The 20924-nt window shown below is 39.1% G+C and overlaps 1 protein-coding gene across 6 annotated transcripts in view; it reads left to right on the forward strand.

Moving 5' to 3' along the window:
• Jph1 (junctophilin 1) overlaps positions 1-19612 on the forward strand; it is a 79744-nt gene extending 60132 nt beyond the window's left edge. The window contains exons 4-6 of one of the 6 annotated variants that reach the window (XM_046460569.2): positions 9697-10343; positions 17057-17152; positions 17320-19612. In XM_046460569.2, the coding sequence (XP_046316525.1) occupies positions 9697-10343; positions 17057-17137 (728 nt within the window). In that variant the 3' untranslated portion in view covers positions 17138-17152; positions 17320-19612. Of the gene's footprint in view, positions 1-9696; positions 10344-17056 lie in introns of all 6 variants that reach the window. The other 5 variants (XM_046460572.2, XM_046460570.2, XM_046460573.2 and 2 more) reach the window with 5 other exon arrangements.
• The last annotated feature ends 1312 nt before the right edge of the window (positions 19613-20924 follow it).

Below are 20924 nucleotides of genomic sequence, written 5' to 3' on the forward strand. Positions count from 1 at the left end.
GTGGAGCTGGCCATGGGCTAAAGAAATTGAAACACTGTCCCAGAATGTGGTGAATTTATGACTCTGAACCCCTTTGGGAGACAGGCAGCCCACTTCCTTAGGCAACATGCTTACTGCCCTGTTTCAGCAGGTTGTGCTCACACACAGAGTACGCTCCTTATCTAAAGTGAAAGTGAAGTCTCGGGTGTAGATTATTATGGACTAGTGTTAACTAAGCTTGCATTTCCAACAGGAGTTAGAAGTCTGTAAAAACATAATTGCCTATGCCTCTCCTTAATCTGTCCTACTTTGGGTTAAGAAAAAATGAAGCATCCAGAAACAGATGGCTGCTAAGCTCTCCTTCCAAACCTAAAATACATTTTTTTTTAATGAAAAAGGGAAAGCAAATAATCCACTAGCACACATGAAATTAGTAATTCTTAAGTTTTCTAGTTATTCTCACCACATATTCATTCCCATGTATTCAGTTTCACCAAACATGTATTGAGTGCTGGCCCAGGGCTGGGCACCAGAATAGATGTCCCACTGCTCTCAGGCAAGTGCTATGGCTGTGGTCACAGACGGTGTGGCATGGTTACAGATGGGTCTGTAAGGTCTTAGAGGAAAGGAGGGGATGCGAAAGTGGTCCTGCTACTGGTTAAATCATGCTTTTAGAGTTGTTCAATCTGGTCCTTTTGATTGATTGGCAGTCTCCTGAGAAAATGCCTAATTTCTGCTTAATGACTTCTGCTGTCACTACGAAGCATTTGCTATGGGCACTGCCCTTCTAGAAATTTGTTTTGGGGACTGTTCATGGTGCTCCTTCTGCCCATAGCCAGCCCCTGGTGGCTCACCTCTGAAGTTCAAACTGGATTCCCTGCTGCCACCATCTGCCATTGTCTGTACACAACCTTTGTGCCAACCATGACGACTTAGCTTCCAGTGTCAGTGGGTGGTGTGCTGACTTACTTCATATCACGTGGCATGTCACTGAGCAGGTGACCTGCATCTGACTACTTCCCAGTTTGAATCCCCAGTGGGGACAGTGCCCTTAGAATTCATAAATGGTGTCTATAAAAACACGACTGACTTAAAAATGCTGACTGCATCAGCACTTGTCATAATTTCCCTCCCTGGCAGCGTTCTGGCTAGTCCTCTTAATGAACTGCTGCATCTCATCAGCTTTATGTTGCTGGCACCGCACTGCTAACACACACAACCACACAGGACAAGTAGCGGGCACAGCATGTGCCTTCCAGGAAAAACTTCTGTCCTCTGCATTATATTAAATGTCTTGTTTAAAAATCATTCCATCTTACTATGGAAAAGCTAGCTGTATATACTTATTGTTTGGCCAGCTGTCACATGACTGTGCTACTTTGGAACCATTTCCAACTGGATGTAGTCATATGAGGCTGGTATGAGGACCACATCCAGTCAACATGTGCATTTTTTTTGCATGCTTTCATACACCTGTGACTTGGTATACTACGATCATCTGGAGCATTAGATGAACATTAAGATTTCTAGAGCTTTGATTTGTACCTACTAAATAAAAATCTCTGAGGATAGCACCTCAGGTTTGGCTGAGGATTGGCTGCAAGTATAGTTCCTGATGGGAGTGTGTGTATTTCTTTAGCCAGCCATTTTCAAAAGCATAATAAAGCTAGCCTTTTTTTTAAAATCTAAACTTTGGTGTTAAAATATACTTTCATTGTTCTAGTAAATTCTTTTTCTTTGTGGTGGTGGTGATAGCATCATAGATTGAACCCAGGAGTGTGCTACCTCTGAACTACATCTACACCCATTTTAATCTTATTTTGAGATAGGGTCTAAGTTGCCCAGGTTGGCCTCAAACTTGGAACATTCTTACCCTAGCCTCCTGAGATTACTGGTGTGGGATTATAGGTGTGTGCCACCACACCTGGCTCTAGTCAATTCTTTGAGCTCAACAGATTTAGAGTTTCATCAAAGCCTTGTTGATGAATCTGGGTGAATATACCTGGAAAAACTCATCTTAGAAGAGTAGGCAAAAGCAATTATGTAAGACATGCTTTTCCTCATGCACTTGGGGCGAAAAACCTGTGCCACACCAGACTTCTGAAATTGAAAGAGTGATTAGACTTGTATTTGAGAATTAAAAAAAAAACTTGATAAGAAATGAATTCAGGAGCTCAGGCTGTGGCTCAGTTGGTAGAGTGTTTGCCTAGCACATATGAGGCACTGGGTTCAATCCTCAGCACCACATAAAACGTAAATAAAATAAAGATATTGTATCCATCTACAACTAAAAATATGTTTTTTTAAAAAAAAGAAATGAGGACTGGGGTTGTGGCTCAGTGGTAGAGTGCTTGCCTAGCATGTGTGAAGCACTGGGTTTGATTCTCAGCACTGCATATAAATAAATAAAGTTCATTGACAACTAAAAAATTATTTTAAAAAAAAAGAAATCAAAGGAGTCCAAAATTTAGCTTTATAAAACCATTAATAAAAATTCCTTTAATGGACAAATTATCTTCAACTTGACCTGTTACTAATAATATAGTATAAGTTAAGAAGTGGGAAGAATTCCCTTTACTCTTTATAAAAGCATGTTTATGGATTGGATATGAGGAGTCTCCCCAGAAGCCCTTGTGTTAATGCATGAATGTTCAGAAGTAAAGTGATTGGATTATGAGAACTGTAACCTAATCAGTCCATCCTAGTTTGAATAACTAGATGGTAACTGTGAGCAGATGGTATGTGGATGGAGCAGGTAGGTCACTGGCGGTGTGCCCTGGAAAGGTGCATCTTCCCTATGGCCCCTTTCTCTTGCCCTCTCTCTGCTTCCTGATTCCTCCATGAACGTAACGGTTTTCTTTCACTGGGCCTCTTCCTTTTGCCCTGATGTGCTTTCTCACCTTGGGCCCAGAGCAGTAGAGTTGGCCGTCTATGGACTGAGACCTCCGAAACCATGAGCCCCAAATACTTTCCCTCTAAGTTGTTCATGACAGGAATTTTGGTCACACTGATGCAAAAGCTAAGTCATACACCTACATAATACATAATGTATAATATTCAAGTTTTATAGGAATTTTCCAATAATTAAAGTATATCCTAAAGTGCTGTCTTACAAAATTAATTTTTCTTGAACCAGTGTAATTGAGTTGCCTAAGTCCCTCCCAGCAAACAGCATCTTGTACTGGTCAACTTTTCCTCAGTCTCCGCCTCAGCTGACAGCTGTCCCTTTGATTGGGAATCTGTCGAAGCAACTCCCATTTCTGCTGTTTGTATGCTTTCCACAGTAAATGCAGGTGAGGCCAAATGTCACTGGGATTAATCCTGAATTTGTAAGCTGCACTGTCACAGTCCCATTTTCAAAATGAAACACATGGGCCTTTTATCATCTCTCCCACCATTCATCATCTCTTTACCTTTTCCTTCCAACTTTAAAAATACATAGCTAATCATGTTTGCCAGAGTCTATTATTTTCTCCACATTTTTCTCTGTGTGTAATTAAGTTAAACATGAGCATTTAATGTTCCTTAATCTTGAGATAGATACTGGCGATTTTTTTGCAAATATAACTTTTGCACTTATCCTTTAAGGACATTATAAGCACTTAGTCATTTGTGTAATTGGTTCAGTGTTGTGTGGTTTACATTAAAATTCCATCAGCTCCAAGAGTCTGGACTATCTTAATTGTCTTTGCTCCATACATTCACTTCCAGACCTAGATGGGTAGGTTCAGCAAAGCTATAAAATCAAATGACAGTAAAACACAAATAAAGCCAACTCTGATGGCATTTTGGACAAAGGGGTGACATATTTTAGGATATGTGTCAGACTCTCAGGAAAGTATACTTTACCACAGAAGATGAGGGGTTGTAAAAGTAAATCTGCAATAGAATCACAAGGGGCTTCTCCCCAGAGGACCAGTATGAAAGACATTTTGGACTTTAATGAGTAGGGGCAAAGGTTGGAAGTGCAGCTCAATGGTAGACCTGGTGCTTAGCATGGGTGAGGTCCTGGATTTGATTCCAGGCATCAAAAATAAATGAACAAATGTAAAAAGCAGGGCTGAGTCTGCTGATGGGAAACATAATCACCTCTTGTGCTTCCTCATGGTGCTTCCTCCCTTCCTCAGTGTCCAGCACACAGCACCAAGGGAAGAATTCAGAAACAAAGATGTCATCTTTTGCACATATTGCATTTTTCCCTCTTCTTCATCCGAGCAATGCCTCTAGCTGGGCCAGGAACTCACCACCATCTTTGAAGGAGGAGTTAAAAGAAAGTAGCCAATTTTTAAAAGAGAGCACTTGGTTAAGCCTGGTGGTATGCACCTGTAATCCCAGTGATTTGGAAGGTTGAGACAGGAGGATGAAAAATTCAAGACCAGCCTGGGTAACCCTGTCTCAAAATAAAAAGGGTTGGGGATGTGGCTCAGTTGTAGAGCATCACAAAAGACAGTGGGAAGGATGCTTACCAAATTTGGAAAGGAAATATCAATTGTTTTTTATTAATTTTTATGTATATATGACAGTGGAATGCATTACAATTCTTATTACGCATATAGAGCACAATTTTTCATATCTCTGGTTGTATACAAAGTATATTCACACCAATTCATGTCTTCATACATGTACTTTGGATAATAATGTCCATCACATTCCACCATCATTTCCAAACCCATACCTTCTCTCTTCCCCTCCCACCCTTTAGCCCTATCTAATAGATTTCATCTATTCCTCCCACATTCCCCCTCCCTATCCCACTATGAATCAGCCTTCTTATATCAGAGAAAACATTCGGCATTTGGTTTTGGGGGATTGGCTAACTTAGCATTATCTTCTCTAACTCCATCCATTTACCTGCAAATGCCATGATTTTATTCTCTTTTATTGCTGAGTAATATGCCATCATATATGTATACCACATTTTTTTTATCCATTCATCTACTGAAGGGCATCTAGGTTGGTTCCACAGTTTAGCTATTGTGAATTGTGCTGCCATAAACATTGATGTGGCTGTGTCCCTGTAGTATGCTGTTTTTAAGTCCTTTGGGTATAGACTGAGGAGAGGGATAGCTGGTGGTTTCATTCCCAATTTTCTAAGGAATCTCCATACTGCTTTCCATATTGCCTGCACCAATTTGCAGTCCCACCAGCAGTGTATGAGTGTGCCTTTTTCCCCACATCCTCACCAACACTTGTTGTTTGTCTTCATGATAGCTGCCATTCTGACTGGAGTGAGATGAAATCTTAGTTTTGATATGCATTTCTCTAATTGCTAGAGATGATGAACATTTTTTCATATATTCATTGATTGATTGTATATTCTCTTCTGAGAAGTGTCTGTTCAGGTTATTGACCCATTTATTGATTGGGTTATTTGGTTTTTTTGTTTTTGTTTTTTTTGGTGCTTAGCTTTTTGAGTTCTTTATGTACCCTAGAGATTAATGCTCTATCTGATGCGTGAGGCGTAAAGATTTGCTCCCAAGATGTAGGCTCTCTATTCACCTCACAGATTGTTTCTTTCGCTGAGAAGAAACTTTTTAGTTTGATTCCATCTCATTTATTGATTCTTGATTTTAATTCTTGTGCCAAAGGAGTCTTATTAAGGAAGTTGGGGCCTAATCCCACATGATGGAGATTAGGGTCTACTTTTTTTTTCTATTAGTCACAGGGTCTCTGGTTTTATTCCTAGGGCCTTGATCCACACTGAGGTAAGTTTTGTGTATGGTGAGAGATAGGGGTTTAATTTCCTTTTGTTGCATATGGATTTCCAGTTTTCCCAGCACCATTTGTTAAAGAGGCTATCTTTTCTCCAATGCATGTTTTTGGCACCTTTGTCTAATATAAGATAATTGTAATTTTGTGGGTTAGTATCTGTGCCTTCTATTCTGTACCATTGGTCTACCAGTCTCTTTTGGTGCCAATACCATGCAGTTTTTGTTACTATTGCTCTGTAGTGTAGCTTAAGGTCTGATATAGTGATGCCACCTGCTTCACTCTTCCTGCTAAGGATTGCTTTAGCTATTCTTGGTGTCTTATTTTTCCAGATGAATTTCATGATTGCTTTTTCTATTTCTATGAGAAATGCCATTGGGATTTTGACCGGAATTGCATTAAATCTATATAGTGTTTTTGGTAATATGGTCATTTTGATAATATTAATTCTGCTTATCCAAGAGCAAGGTAGATCTTTCTATCTTCTAAGGTCTTCTTTGATTTCTTTCTTTAGGGTTCTGTAATTTTCATTGTATAGATCTTTCAACTCTTTTGTTGATTCCCAAGTTTTATTTTGTTTTGTTTTTGAAGCTATTATAAATGGGGTGGTTTTCCTCATTTCCCTTTCTGAGGATTTGTCACTGATATACAGAAATGCATTTGATTTATGGGTGTTGATTTTATGTCCTGCTACTTTGCTGAATTCATTTATTAGTTCTAGAAGTTTTATGGTGAAACTTTTAAGGTCTTCTAGGTATAGGATCATATCATCAGCAAATAGTGCCAATTTGAGTTCTTCTTTTCCTATCTATATCCCTTTAATTTCTTTCATCTGTCTAATTGCTCTGGCCAGTATTTCAAGGACTATGTTAAATAGAAGTGGTGAAAGAGGGCATCTTTGTCCTGTTCCAGTTTTTAGAGGGAATGCCTTAATTTTTTTTGCCTATTTAGAATTATGTTGGCCTGGGGCTTACCATAGATAGCCTTTATGATGTGAGGTATGTTCCTGTTGCCCCTAATTTTTCTAGCGTTTTGAATAAGAAGGGGTGCTGTATTTTGTCACATGCTTTTTTCTGGGTCTATTGAGATGATCATATGATTCTTATCTTTACGTCTATTGATGTGACGAATTACATTTATTGATTTCCTTATGTTGAACCAACCTTGCATCCCTGGGATGAACCCCACTTGATCATGGTGCATGATCTTTTTGATGTTTTTGTATTCAATTTGCCAGAATTTTATTGAGAATTTTTGCATCTATGTTCATTAGAGATATTGGTCTGAAGTTTTCTTTTTCTTTTTTTTTTTTTTTTTTTTTTGATGTGTTTTTGCCTGCTTTCGGAACCAGAGTGATATTGGCCTCATAGAAAGAGTTTGGAAGTGCTCCCTCTTTTTCTATTTCCTGAAATAAATTGAAGAGTTTTGGTATTAGTTCTTCTTTAAAGGTGTTGTAGAACCTGGCTGTGTATCCATCCAGACCTGGGCTTTTCTTGGTTGGTAGGCTTCTGATGGTGTCTTCTGTTTCGTTGCTTGAAATTGATCTGTTTAAATTGTGTATATCATCCTGATTCAATTTGGGCAAATCATATGACTCTAGAAATTTGTCAATGCCTTTGGTATTTTCAGAGTTTTCAAAATAATTTCTGATTATCTTCTGTATTTCTATAGTGTCTATTGTGATACTTCCTTTTTTATCACGTATGTTAGTAATTTGAGTTTTCTCTCCTCTTTATTAGCATGGCTAAGGGTCTGTCAATTTTATTTATTTTTTCTAAGAACCAACTTTTTGTTCTGTCAATTTTTTCAATTGTTTCTTTTGTTTCAATTTCATTGATTTCAGCTCTGATTTTAATTATTTACAGCCTTCTACTGCTTTTGGTGTTGATTTTTTTTCTTCTTTTTCTAGGGTTTTGAGATGTAATGTTAAGTCATTTATTTGTTGACTTTTTCTTTTATAAAGAATTAACTCCATGCAATGAACTTTTCTCTTAGAAGTGCTTTCATAGTGTCCCAGAGATTTCGATAGGTTGTATCTGTGCTCTCATTCACCTCTAAAAATTTTTGAATCTGCTCCTTGATGTCTTCTGCAACTTATTGTTCATTCAGTACCATATTATTTAGTCTCCAGGTGTTGGAGTAGCTTTTTTTCTTATTTTATCATTGATTTCTAATTTCATTCCATTATGATCTGGTAGAATGCAAGGTAGTATCTCTATTTCAAATTTGGTATCTTCAAATTTTGAAAGGAAATCTCAATTATTGACAAGTGATGTTAACAGGACTGGGAAACTTAAATCCCAAGGGGTGGGAAATTTTCCACTAAAGGACAGAAATTGTGTTAATGCAGTCATTTGGGACCTTGGTGCACCCTACGTTTGTGCGTTCTCAGGAAATCTCATCCTGACTTTAAAATGTTACATTATATGTTGCATTATATTTTACCTTAAAGGCTATACATGACTTTGGGTTTTTTTAGCTGCTAAGGCTGTTACCACATGAGTAAAATGGGGATAACAACAGCTACTTCCTAAGGTTTTGATGGGCCTTTAAATCTTGGAAAATGCCTGGCATAATAAATAGCAATTTAATACAATAACTTATTACATAGACCACCATGGAAAGAAGAGTTAAGCATATTAAGTGTGCAACATGTATTTCTAATAAATAAGGATAATTGTTCTTCAGCCCTCTATAAATCTTCTGCTGGTTTGGAGTGAGGAGTAGGGTTGGAGGCAGGAAGGAGGATGAACCTTCCTCCAGGGCTCTGGAGTTGGCAAGAGCTGGTCAGTGATCTCTCAGCAAGTAAGAGAGGATGGCTTCCCCACCATAGACTTGAGAGATGGTTTGTCAGCTCCTGCTCATTTACAAAGGTGGCCAACCACATTGTGTGTGACCTTGACCTCATATCATGGTAATGGAAAGCAGCTGGGAGGAGTGGTGGCCAAAGTGTGCACGGGACTGGGTCGTGGGGAGAGGCAGAGACCTAACGTGCCTAAGAGGAGGGTGCTGCCTTGAAGAACTGTCCCAGGTCCCCCAAGCTGCCCCTGTCAGGACCACAGGCATCCTTAAGTGCTGTCAGCCTGTACCATCTTTTGATGCACTCTGCTTCTTTATAACTTATTCCTGGTAAACATGCACTTTTTAAAAACTGAACATTTTTCTATTCCTAGAAAATAACATGATTGTTACAAACAATTATGAAGTATATGAAGTAAATCAAAATCCTGAGGCTGCAGCCTGAAAGACAACTGCCTTGTCTTGACTTGGACACCTGCAGAACATCTATTTGTCACAGCTGTGAATGGACAACCTGGAAAGGATTTGTACAGCACATCTTAAACTACAGGAGTTGTCCCAACTAGAAAGTTTTTGGTTTGGGGGATTTTTTAAATATTTATTTTGTAGTTTTAGGTGGACACAATCTCTTTATTTTTATATGGTGCTGAGGATGCTTCATGCATGCTAGATGAGCGCTATCCCCCTGAGCCACAACCTCAGCACCCAACTAGAAAGTTTTAATGATTCTTTGATGACAGATCATTACCAATATGTTATCTGCAGGGTTTGCCTTACAATATTGATACATTATTATATTTTCAAATACAAGAGTCACTTCTTTATATAAGAATGTGCTTTCTGTGTTTTAACTGTACAGTGCTAATTTGGATAAATAGGTTAATTATGGTGTTCCTCTACCAACATGAATTTCATCTCTATGTTCTGCAGGTACAGAAGAATAATACAATTATTAGGGAAGTCAGAGTTGATTGATTTTTATGGCTATCAAAATAGGACAATTAACAGAATGTATTGTCCTAAAAGTACCCTTTCAGTAATAAACAGTATCTTTCCCTGGAGAATGAAATGTGTTCATGCTTAGTCAAAGCCTTGTAAACGGATTTAAAGGGGAAAAAGTTAATCTCCTTTAGCAAAAAAACTATAGAGAAACCTGATATACAAGACTTTACACCTTATTTTTCTTTTCCTTTTTTTCTTTTTTCCCAGGTCCCGATTACATCAAACAGAGATTACAGGAAGGTGTAGATGCTAAAGAAAACCCAGAAGAAAAGGTACCAGAAAAGCCACCTACCCCAAAGGAATCTCCTCATTTTTATCGCAAAGGCACGACACCCCCCAGGTCTCCTGAGGCAAGTCCCAAACAGAGCCACTCTCCCCAACCTCCTTCCCCAAAGTCCATGAAGAAGCAAAACCCCAGCTCTGGGGCCAGACTCAATCAAGATAAAAGGAGTATGGCTGACGAGCAGGTGACAGCTGTCGTCAATAAGCCCTTGATGTCAAAGGCTCCCTCAAAGGAGGTCGGAGCCATCGTGCCCCAGTCCAAGTACTCTGGCCGCCACCACATCCCCAACCCCAGTAATGGGGAGCTGCATTCTCAGTATCACGGCTACTATGTGAAACTGAATGCCCCCCAGCACCCTCCAGAACACATGGAGGACGATGATGAAGCGAGCCAGTCTTCCTCAGCACTGGTGCACAAGCCATCGCCTAACAAGTGGAGTCCCCCCAAACCTGTGACAAAACCAGTTGCCAAAGAAAGCAAAGCTGAGCCAAAAGCTAAGAAGTCTGAACTTGCTATACCAAAGAATCCAGCAAGCAACGATTCGTGCCCTTTGGAAAAAGAAGCCAATTCAGTAAGTCTCACCACAAGTATTTTCTTTTCCTTCCTCCCCTTTGGTTCTTTCAGGGAGCCACAGAGGGTGGTGCGGATCTCGATAACTGCCTGGGCTCACAGAAGTCCTTGGGTCACGGGGTTATTTAGAGTGTAACACCTTTGTAGCTTGAGCTAGCAAGAGCTCTCCAGGCAGTTGCCTACCTTAGACATTAACTCAGGCAGGCAAGACCTGACCAACCTAGGACCACCTCACATTCTAGCAAGCCTCTGTCCACTCTTCTTGGTGATCTTCATGGTGGCTTGTGCTCTGACTGCTAGAAAGGAAACATGCCTTTCCCTCCCAGAGCTCTAGGAGGGAGTTCTGAACCCTCCCTAGACCCCACACACACACTGTGACCAGCATCTTTACACAAAAGAACATCTCTTCTAGCATTGTGAATTCTTCTCATAAATGTTTAGCTTGGAGTTTACTTAATGAGCCTGGCTTTGCAGTGAGAACATTTTTCTTCCCCAAAAGAGAAATTTTTTAGTAGTTGAAGAGGATGACTTTGGTCTTCTAATTTCAGAATGTAAATGCTCTGGCAATTTTAGTTTTCTGGTAGATCCTAGTTATTATCAATGAATCTTGAACATTTATTTATTATTTGGCCAGAATGTTCTGTGTTAATGAAAATGAAAAAATGCCTATGTGCTTCTTCATGTCACATTTATTTGTTGGATAATATGTGGAATTAGTATGTTATCAAATTCTGTAGAATTCATATTAACCTGAAGCTAAGTAATTACTGATTAAAAAAAAATGACCTGGTGACCTGTTCACATGCCTTTGACACTGAGGCAGTGGGTGTTAAATGTAGCTAGGGAATAAGCCACAGCTCACCTGATATGTACTGGTTATGTCAGAGACATGTGCATACTGATGTAGACTAGTGTCTTGGGCAACAAGGTTATAACATAGGTATCTCAGTTTGGGCTGCTCCATTTACTCATAGGATTAAACTATCACAATTCATCTTTTGAATTAATTTATACTTGAAATTTCTCATGTCTCTTTTGCTAATGTCTATAAAACACTAGCTCTCTTTGTCCCCAGGTTCTCAACTTTTAAATTAGCTAAATGTGAATTAATCGGATTAGCTGGATTACCCAAGAGTCAACCTCTATGGAGCTAAATGATTTTCAGAATAGGCATTAATTTTTAAAATGCTTAACATTGATTTGTCAGTATCCTGATATTAAGTTAATATTATCAGTGCTGAATTTGTTAAATGTAATAATGATTTCTCTTATGTGTATCCATGAGATAGAAAAAGGAGATAGACTATTTCTAGATAGATCAGTATTATCTGATATATAAGGGGGAAATTCAAACAGGCCTTCAAGCTTATACTTTTATATATCTAGTAATATGTTCAGTGGACTTCCATAACTCTACAGGGGAAACATATGCCCCAATGTCCTGCTTATTAAACTGTGGTTTAAAAAAAAACAAAGGCCCTGTTGACTTTCCTAGTTTTAACCTGCAAGCATCTTCTGTGAAGCAGTACTGTAGATATGTTTGGTGACTTCACAGCCTCCTGATTTAGAAAAAGCATCTGTTCTGCTTATATGAGAATCATGGTTCTTGGATTTGGCCAGGCATCTTCCACCTGCAGGGGTCAGTCTTGAGGGTTCCTGTTCACAACTCAGGGAGAGAGAGGGCCCAGCAGCTCTGCAGCCTCCCAGGCTTCAGGCTGCCCCTATGTGTGAAGGTGACAGGGTCACTCGGCACCTTTGTGTGAAAATGTTGTCTTCTTCATGATGACAGAAAGCTGCCTTTCATAGTCCTGACAACCTCCTCCAGGATTTAGGAAGTGACCCCATCATTACAAGGGTAGTCTGTGAGGGGCCTTTAAACCGTAGAAGACTCCATACAATTCTTAGATGAAGGCATTGTGTAAGTGGGAAGTTTACAAATCACAATTTAAAATTCATAGAAACATTCACACTAAATCCAATATTTGAGGGAAACCCAGAACAAATCAGTTAATGTTCTTTGTGTAGGCATTGAGAGATTCAGTTTGAGTCAGAATCTCCATCTGTAAGGTGGATGACTGTTTTAGTCAGCTTTGGTCACTGTGACCAAAAGACCTGATAAGAACAATTAGAAGAGGATAAGTTTATTTGAGGTTCATAGTTTCAGAGGTCTCAGTCTGTAAATGGCTGACTCCATAGCTGTGGGCCCAAGATGAGGCAGAACATCATGGCAAAAGAGTTTAGAGGAGGAAAGCGTCTCAGGACATGGCACCAGGAAGCAAAGAGAGCTCCATTCACTAGGGACAAAATATCAATCAACCCCAAAGCACAGTCCCAGTGACCCACCTCCTCCAGCCACTCCTCACCTGCCTACAAGTACCACCCATATAAGTTAATCCAGGTTAGAGCTCATTTCACCTCTAGACTTTCTTGCATAGTCCCACATATGAGCTTTTGAAGGACACCTCATATCTAAACCATGATGATGACCAACCTGAATCTGAGATTTTATAGTCAACCAACTTTCCTGATTGAGGCAGAACTGACTAGTAGCTAAGAGCACAGATTTGAAACACCTGGGTTCATAGTTCTGCTCTCCAGCTGTGTAACTCTGGGCAAGTTTACTAACTGCTCTTCTGCCTTAGTTTCCTCATACGTTCGTTCCTATCTCAACATTAAAGAATTAAAGTGTTAGAGATAACACAAAGTTCTTAGTACCATGCTGAGCACATGCTCAGAAAGCATTGCCTATTATGTTTCTAATGTACAAGTTGAAGCGTAATTAGTTCCTAAATATTCTAACAGATTTGATCCATCCTCAGGATCACCCTGGATGTTGATCTTCTAGAAATACAGAAAACCTTCTAGGACACAGACTAACACTTGGAGCAAATTAACAACTTGATCATGAAGCAGGAGAAGGGAGGCTCAGCAGCCTTAGGAAACTTGTGACGGATGTGGGCATGGTTACCTGTGGGCTCATGTCCAGGAGTGTGCATCCTACGTGATGTGGATATTCATAGAGGGTTTTGGAACATGGAAACTCTGGTAAGAGCCAGAACAACTGTCTGAGCCTTATTACAAGGCAACAAGTGAAGAGTCCTCCAATCAGAAATCTCCATCTATCCTGAAAGCTGACTGCACTTTTTTTCTCAGCCATTACTATGGTCAGCTTCCAAGTTCGTTTTGAGATTTACCTGATCTTTCTTTCGAATTTATGTAAAACTTAAAGTATCCCTGCAGATCAAGTTTGAATCTCCCCCAAAAAAATGTAAATTTATATAATTGAATTTTTCTATTAATATTAAATTAAACTTTGCTCTTTGCATATGATTTAGGGAAGTTTTACATTTGATATAAATAAACTATTTCCAGCAGAAAATTTCTCACAATTTTAAATGTGAATGATTATCTCTTAATGAAAAGAAAATTTCCATTCATTCCTTAAGGTACAATTTCTTTCCATATTTTGACCCCCACTTTTGTTTGTTTAACGCCTTCTAATATGGACTTCAGTTTGCCCATTGCTGTAGTTTCCATTACACCTGTCCCAATCGATCTTGAAAAGCAAGACTTTTTTTTTTTTCCATTTTGCTATTTTAAGCTACAACTGGCCTGCACAATCATATTTATGGGACTTCACCTTAAAGCTTTTCACCCCCGTGGCCTGCCTGGGTATCTGAAGAACACCGAGGTCACGGCTTGATATCTAAAATAGTGTCCCAGATTTTCATTTTTCACCTGGTGTTGGTTTGAACCTCTCATAACTGGATTACTCTCATCTTCACTAAGTCATCTCTAAAAATAGTTTTATAAATGGAGCTACACTGATAGAATAAATACGTATGTGTGTGTTAGAATATGTCCAGGATAAATATATATGTGTTCAGAAAAATGCATATTTATTTATTTTTCATTCTGGATAAGGCATTTATCCAGGCATTTATTCATTATTCAAGGAATCCAGATTATCAGTATAATGAGATGTGAGCCAAAACTTGAAGATGAGAACTAAATTCACCCCAAGACATTATCCAAACCCAGAATACCAACCAATTCACAAGGGACTGGTAAATTCACAGAAGTTTGGAAGGATTTATAGGATGAACATTAAAGATTGAGGCTGTCATAACTTTTGGGGGGAGGGGTGCTGAGGATCAAATCTGGGCCTCATGCATGCTAGACAAGTGCTCTACCAACGATGCACATCCACAGCCCGTACCATAAGCTTTTAAAGTTGGCTTTACTAAAGGTACCTTCTCTGTTGATTTCCCTGTTCCTGGGTCCCCTTAGGATACTGACTCTGCATTATATATTGTCCAGATCCAGTTCAGATCCACTTTCCCTCATCTTTCATATCACTAAGTTATCTTTGAGAATTACAAATTAAATGCATTGACCCAAAAGAGTTGAAATAATACCACTCATGAATCAAATCAGATCAAAGTATATAGTAGTAATGGCATTACCTGAATTTCTGTACTCAGTTATGAATGTTGAAAGATCATCATGATTATTTTCAGAGTTGTAGGAATTTCCTAAATTATTTCTGCATTTCTCAGCCCTGAAAAATTGTATGAAATGTTGTGCAGGTTAGTACTCTCCTATGAATTTGGAATATAACTCTTCCAAAAGAGCAGTTGGTCCTTAGCAAGATTTGGTGCTTATTTGCTACTATGGAAATTACAGGACATAGATGAAAATGTGATATTAAAGAATTTGATGGGAAATTGCTTTTAAACTAAGGCCCAGGGCTTTAACAAGGATGTAGAGAAAAGAGCCTAGAGCTGCAAGTGGACAGGATGAGGTTTAGGTCTACCTGTATAATTTGTTCAAAGGGGCTGAGGAACCCTGGGCAAGACATCTACCCTCTTGAAGTTCTGTAAAATGGAACTAATAATCTCGTGTGATGAATAAACAACAAATAATCTACTTAGAAATGTTTAGCCCTCTGCCTGGCATTATGAAAACCTATTTTCCTCCCATTACTTGGGGTTTAAGAACCGGGGGTCTTCTTTTCCTTGATACTCCCTCTCTCAAGGGCACCTTGTTTTATTCCCCCTCCCGTTTTACTCATTACTCAGGTGTCCTTCCATCAGTACCTGAATCTGTTTTGAAGATGCTGGGTCTCATTAAATACGGGTTGCCCCAGTGAATTGGGCGCCCCCATAGCTCATGAACTGCATACAGTGGGGAACAAGATGAGTCCCCCATAAAGCTCAGGGTCCAGGTGAGAACATGCAGTGCAACAACAGATGACAATAAATGTGACAACAGAACAGGGAAAGAACAGAGCACCATGACCTCTACCAGGGAGATGTGTCCCAGGGCAGGAGGAGAGCTCCTTCAGGAAGTAATGTATGACCCAAGCCCAAGGCCCAGAGAGAGAGGGCTCCACAGTGGCAGTTCCAGTCTTCCTTACGCTGCCACTAGAAGGACATTTGAGGCCTCAACAACATTGTTTCAATCTTGTCTTCTTTGATACCCAAATAGAGTATCAATGTTTCCTTATCTGTAAAATAAGAACAGTAAAGTTCCCTGTCTTACCTACCTCTTAAGACCAGTTTGGAACACTTCAATGCTATTTAGGAATTAGATGCTCTTTTAATAGTAAACACCAAGATTGCGTCTTTCTAATGAAGGTAGCCTCTCCGAGGGCCAGTCCTGAGCACATAGGCCCTGAGAGGCCTATTTGTTTGAAGTTAACAAAAATCTGAGGGCCTCAGAGTATCTGGTACTCCAGTCATCAAAATAGGATTCTGCATTCTGTTAAATATAACTTTATTTCTGTAATGGTGTGGTTGTGATTAGAGAAGTAAAAAGTTAGACCTAGAGGAATAACTTCTGAAAGTATTCCATTTCCCACTTAACCATTTTTACTTACTAAAGAAGGTAGGATCCCAAAAGGGGACCGAAAAAAGCAGGAATTAAAGAATCTCATTTTGAGTTTTTCCTGATTTTTTTTCTTGGCGGCTTCATTGTCCTCAAATTTTTACTCTCATTTTCTACCTGCCTTGAGGACACACTCTTCCTCATCTGAATGGATCTAACCACAACCGCTAATGCACACCAGCCTGCAGCCCCCATGTGGCAAACTGTCTCAACCTAGAGTGGGGTGCACTATCTTGAGGTGAATAGAGCAGGTTATTATCAAAAACATTTTTAACCTAATTCAAGACTGCATTCCTTTTTTTTTTTTTTTTAATATTTTCTTAGTTGTCAATGGACTTTATTTTATTTATTTATATGTGGTGCTGAGAATCGAACCCAGTGCCTCACACATGCTAGTCAAGTGCTCTACCACTGAGCCACAACCCCAGCCCATTTTTTTTTCATTGGTTCATATTAGCTATACCTAACATTAGAGTTCATTCACTTTGACATAATTATAAATGCATGGAATTTAATTTGCTCCAAGTCAGTCCCCAGTACTTGCCTCCCTTTCCCCCCTCCTTCTCTACTGATCTATCTGCTATTTACTATTTATTTTTATTTTAGTAAGACTGGATTCATTTTTAAGTGAAAGTTCAGCAACAGCTCCATCTAAACATAACCTTGCTATTTTTATTTCACACCTTTAGGAGCTGCATTCCTCATTCATGCCTTAGTTACTGCAGCCATGTTTGTTTTTTTATACTTTTGGTAGTTGGTTTTGGCAATATGTTATGGATATTAACATGAAAACATCATGCTTATTTTGTTCTGTTTCACTTCCAGGGCCCTAATTCAGTCATGATTGTCCTTGTCATGCTGTTGAATATCGGGTTGGCCATTCTTTTTGTTCACTTTCTAACTTGATTGGAATTAGGAAAGGTAAGAATAGCCTTAATTTCTCTACCAAATTACATATATTCTATTCTCATACTCAAATTTGCACTTTTTTTTTTAAACAATGACATATTGTCCTTCACTTTATTTTGGCTGTGCCTGAATGTGATTCAACATAGTTACTTAATGCTGTAACTGTTTTGACCCTTCAGTGAAGTCATGACAACTAGTGGTGTTAGCCCACAGTCCTCTGCCGTGGTGTCGTCACCCCTTTAAATGGCACACCCCAGTCAGACTCAGACACAGGCAAGGAGGCTTGGAATTAGGATGGGATCGCGAGAGAGAGATGACACTTGGAAAATTCAGCCAGAGGACCTGTTCAGTTCCCCTTGGGAATGCTTTGTGGCTTTGGGGTCCTCTGGGAGCTGAAGCACACAGCCATGTTGGAGAACAAAACTTAATAATAATTCTTTTTTAAAATCTGCTGAAGCAGCCCCATCCGGCGAAGTTCTTGGCATTGGCTACTCCATCTGTCCTAGCAGAGTGTGACTAAACTGGAAATGTATGGAGCTGCATTTTTTTTTTTTTGATGGAAGTCAACAGCTGCCTTACTATTTTACCATCTGACGTTTTTAGTAGGGAGCTGGGGAAAAGACTGCCCGAGGAATGCGGTCGGAGGATTGTGTTGCTGTGGACGAGGTTCCAACATTCACTCCTATCTCATTAGAAGAAATAGGTAGCAGCATCACTCACCAGTCTTATGCCATGACCTGCTGCTTTAACATCTCCTGGAATGTTCCGGGAGAGAACCTTTCGTTTGCTTGCACGACTCTGCTCATTTTTGCTGTTTATTTAAATACGATGTACAGTCACCTACCACCTGCGGTCCTGGCTGGACGAAACGCACATGTTGCATCTCAAGGAAAAGAAACAACAAAACGCTAGTGGAAAATGTGTTTATTTTGATAGCAATACATCATTTTTTTATGTCGTTTATTCTTAAGCCTATAAAAGTTTATTTATCTTTAAAACTTATCAATCTGAAGGCATTATACCTTCCAAAGAAATAATTTTAAATATTTTTAACATGACCGAGATGAATTATTTATGCACTTAGGAGGTGCTAAATTTTAAAAACTGAAAGACAACAGAATTCTAAAGTATAGTCAAAATGTTGCATGGATTGCAGTAATCAGTGTTTAAAGGATTCAGTTTCATTGCTGACGTACTTTACAACCAAATAAAATCTTGTCAGTGGCTATGTTAATTCCCATGAAAGTTAAGCAAGATGCTATTAATAACTACTCTTCTCTTTTTATTTTCTTTCCAACTTAAATTTTTGTTGAATACATTCAGGTAGAGCATAAAACCTTGTTAAAAATCACTGCTTCTCAATTTTCTGCCTTTCGTGTTTTTCAAAAGTCTTTTTGTAACTTCATTTCGAATTTTAAAGACTTAGACATTTTTATTTTAAATATTTGTCCTTTGTTATTCTGACATACTGATTTTTTTTTTTTGCTGTTTTATAATTTATCCTTTATTACTCAGAAGCATGCTTAGAGAATCTGCATAGTCTTTATAAAAGTAATTATTAAAAAAGAAATCAGGGGAGGAAAGGTATGTTAAATCTCTTGAAAACATTACTCTGTGGAGGGGGAGCACTTCCTAAAGATGTTCATGATTTGCCTGGTTTTAATCGGATTCTTTTTACATTACTAGCTACCTTCTCAGTGCAGAAGAGACAGTTCACGTAGTTCCCACGGTAGCACAGTTGTGGGCTGCATGCTTTGTCACCTGCAGGGTAGTAACCCAGTGGTGTTTTTTGCAGAAGTACAATATGTTGAGAATCCTGGGTGTGACCAATATGGAATAAAGAAGGCGGCAGAAAGAGAGCAAATGAAAAATTACAACTTGTATATTTATTTTTTACATTTTTGCTTTGACTTTTTCGATTTAGGAAGTACGTTTTTACCCAAGAACAAACGTTTAAGTCCCTGTGTCGGTCTCAGCACTCTCACTGCTCCTCCTGATCCTTTAGCTCCTTATGCTGGGGAAAGCTGATTTTTTTTTAAGAAAATAAAATATTTAATCTTATTAAGTGTTTATTTAAAATGTGTAATGCTTTGGAGATAATGGGTAACAGATAACTAAAGGATATGTTTATAAAGTGAGCATGTTTGTTCCATTTATAAATATATGTATGATTTATAAGCTTTTTTAAAACAAAGCTCAAATTGTTGGTATTTTTCTAAAATGTGCCCAGCTGTATTTTACATGAAGGCTCTTTCTAATGGGTTGTTATACTGTACTCTACATTTTGGACAGCACATGAAGTCTGCCAATGTACTTAATAAAACATGACTTTGTTTATTTAAAGTTTCTTGCTGTGAAAAAGAACTCCCTACCTGTGAGTTCCTTTATTTATAATCCTTGAAACCAAAATGTATAATGTACAGTTTTCACAACTGTATCAGCTCTAATAAAAAGAAATCGGTTATTAATAAAGTTTGGAGGTGTGTTTTCTTTGTGAGTAAATTACTGTCTTTTGTGGACTTTTTTTTTTTTGTGGTGGTGTGAGATCTGCTGAGAAACTAATAATAGAAATTTTAAAAAGAAGCCACATGGCAAAAGGTAGTTATATTATTCCACTACTTCTTTTATCCTGGGCCTTTCAAATAATTTTGCAAAATAAGATTCATTGCTTAATGCCTTCAGTAATTGGATTAGTGCCTTACCCAAGGTTTTAAGACTGTTCCTATTTTTAAGGAAAACTCAAAGTTGAAGTAAATCTCCCTCCTGCATGGTTTTCTTTTCATTTAATTAAAGTTTCTTTGACCACTGTGCTCCAAATAAATTAATACGTTGCTATGGCCCCCACTGCTTAAATACACTCTGGGAGGTGAGGCACAACGGGAAGTTGAATCAACTTGCTGCCACCAGAACTTTCAGCCTCGGTTCCCTTTGAAGCCATCCTAGGTGCAAGCTTCCTGTGTGGCATAAAACCGCCTCCCAGGGAGCTGTCATGGTGCCTTAGAATTCCTGAGGCTGTCACTCCTGTGGAGGCTAAGATACTAGAGACCCCCCTATAAATAATGCAGTTATTACCTCCAGGTGTGAGCAGGTTTATCAACTTAAACAGTCTCCTAGCAAATCCTAAAGCAAGAGGGCACAATACAGGCTTCTGAAGTAGGCCGGGAAAGCACAGGGTGCTAGAGAGAGTATCGATTCCAGATTCAAGTCCAAACCACACGTTTTGAGGGCCGCAGCCAAAGCTGGGGAGAAGTCTGTGTGGTTGGGAAATCTGGAAACTGTTCTACATGCCCTTTTCATGCAATAACTATTTCTCAAGAGTCGTGGCAAGCAGGCTCCCCAGGCACTGAGTGCCATTTGTAGTATTCCCCTGCTTTGGAAAGTTGGGTAGCCAGGTCTTTCCAACTCAGTAGGTGGCTGCAGACGTGGCATATTCTGCCCTCCCGTCTAACCGTTCCTCAGACTGCATTCGATTGTTCCAGGTTTGAGAATTACCTGTGGGTCCTGCACTTCCCTCTCTCCTAAGAAACTAGAGACCCCCATATAAATAATGCAGTTACTACCTCCAGGTGTTAGCAGGTTTATCAACTTAAACAGTCTCCTAGCAAATCCTAAAGCAAGAGGGCACGAAACAGGCTTCTGAAATAGGCCGGGAAAGGTACTGAAAAGGACGTCAGTATTCTGGCGTAGTCTTTCGGGGATCTGAGTAACAAGAGGAGGCGAAAAGAGCTGACATACAGAATACTGCATTGCTCAGTAGTCACTGTGAACATGGATGGAATTCTGG

This window comes from Marmota monax, unplaced genomic scaffold (genome assembly GCF_021218885.2).
Source record: "Marmota monax isolate L192 unplaced genomic scaffold, Marmota_monax_Labrador192_F-V1.1 WCK01_AAM20220418_F8-fsc00063, whole genome shotgun sequence".
Classification (NCBI taxonomy): Eukaryota; Metazoa; Chordata; class Mammalia; order Rodentia; family Sciuridae; genus Marmota; species Marmota monax.